The following is a 1,414-nucleotide window of genomic DNA, read 5'->3' on the forward strand; positions in this document are numbered from 1 at the left end:
TAAGTGAGATCCTTATCGGACCTAACAATAGGTTTACTGGTCACTGTCCTGGTTGGCCCTTCCTGTTGGGTTTAACTTGTAACAGGAAAAGTCTATATAAGAAAGAACTGCCTGGCCCCCAGGGTTGGAATAAACTGGAGAGGCTAATATACGTATCTTGTTCCTGACAGATGCTTGGACAAATCCTTTATAGGACTTAGTTGGGATTTGATTTACACTAGATTCCTTGGGTTCTGCCATTCCCAAGTTGTTCCTACTCTGAGCATCCCGCCAGAGTCCCCCGGGACAGAGGCAGCCGTGGGGCAACTCAGCTGGTACCTTCCCGGCATAGTGGATGATGGAGAACTCGGTTTTGTCCTTGAGCTGCTTGGGCTTCTGAAACTTGGGATGGTTGCCCTGCTCCGAGCACAGCTTCTCCACGAAGGACTTGTCCGTGGCCTTGGGGAACCAGCACTCCTCGTCCAGCAGGGCCAGCACACCTGGAGGGTTGTTCTGCGGAGGGCACGTAGGGCAGGGTCAGAGCAAGGGCGCCCAGGCCTCGGACTCGCCAGGGCGAGCTGGCCGCCCACACACACACACACAAGCAGCCCCCCAGCTCTATTACCAAAACTGCCTACCTATAAAGATAAATGTGTGCCCTCCTCTCTCCCCGCAAAATCTGTCCACAATTTATCACGTGGCCAATGGACCAGCATTGGGGATAGAGCGGCAGGGGCACCAACAGAACATGCTTGCTGCTGCCCCCTAGTGGGCAGCACAAGCAACATCACAAAGATTTCACACTTCTTGCAAAGGAATTCCTTGCTTTGTATACAGATTCCCTCAGGGCTCCTTCTAGTAAAGTGTTTCCCCGTGGGAGACAGTCTAAACCAAGGTGTCAGAAGCACGGCCTAATCTGCACAGGCTCTGCTGGAATGGCCTTCGCTGCAGGACTGAGATCAGGGAAGCGTTTCCTGGCCGCTCTGCGCAGTGCAGGCCTCCCTGTTATTCTCCACTTTGGCTTTATCAGGTGTTTAGTTGCTTTATTCGTTTGTCTGGTTTCATCATCTGCTCCTCCAGGAGGGCAGGGACCAAGTTCATCTCACTCACAGTTACATCCATACCTCCTAAAGAGGGAGCCGGCACATAGTAGGTGCTCAGTGAACAGTCATTCAACAATTATTCATTGGGCATCTACTGTGCGCATGATTCTAGTTTGGGATACATCTGTGAACAACATAGACTCCTGACTTTAGGAATGAATGAACAGAAGAGAGAGGGAGGGGAGAGAAAGAGGAGGCAAGGGAGGGGGAAAGGAGGGAGAGAGGGGGAAGGGAAGAAGGGAGGGAGAGAAAGAGAAATAAAACAATACCTTTGATATTAAAATGTGGGTTAAGGGGAAGTGTGACTGAGTTCGCATGGCCCTGGGGGGAGC

The 1,414-nt window shown here is 51.6% G+C and overlaps 1 protein-coding gene across 1 annotated transcript in view; it reads right to left on the reverse strand.

Moving 5' to 3' along the window:
• LOC105290973 (myosin-11-like) overlaps positions 1-1,414 on the reverse strand; it is a 116,507-nt gene that overhangs the window by 17,574 nt on the left and 97,519 nt on the right. Inside the window, exon 14 of the mRNA XM_023529667.1 lies at positions 319-492. Coding sequence (XP_023385435.1) covers positions 319-492 — 174 coding nt within the window. The remainder of the gene's footprint in view (positions 1-318; positions 493-1,414) is intronic.

The sequence above is a fragment of the Pteropus vampyrus genome, unplaced genomic scaffold (genome assembly GCF_000151845.1).
Source record: "Pteropus vampyrus isolate Shadow unplaced genomic scaffold, Pvam_2.0 Scaffold40, whole genome shotgun sequence".
NCBI classification, from domain to species: Eukaryota; Metazoa; Chordata; class Mammalia; order Chiroptera; family Pteropodidae; genus Pteropus; species Pteropus vampyrus.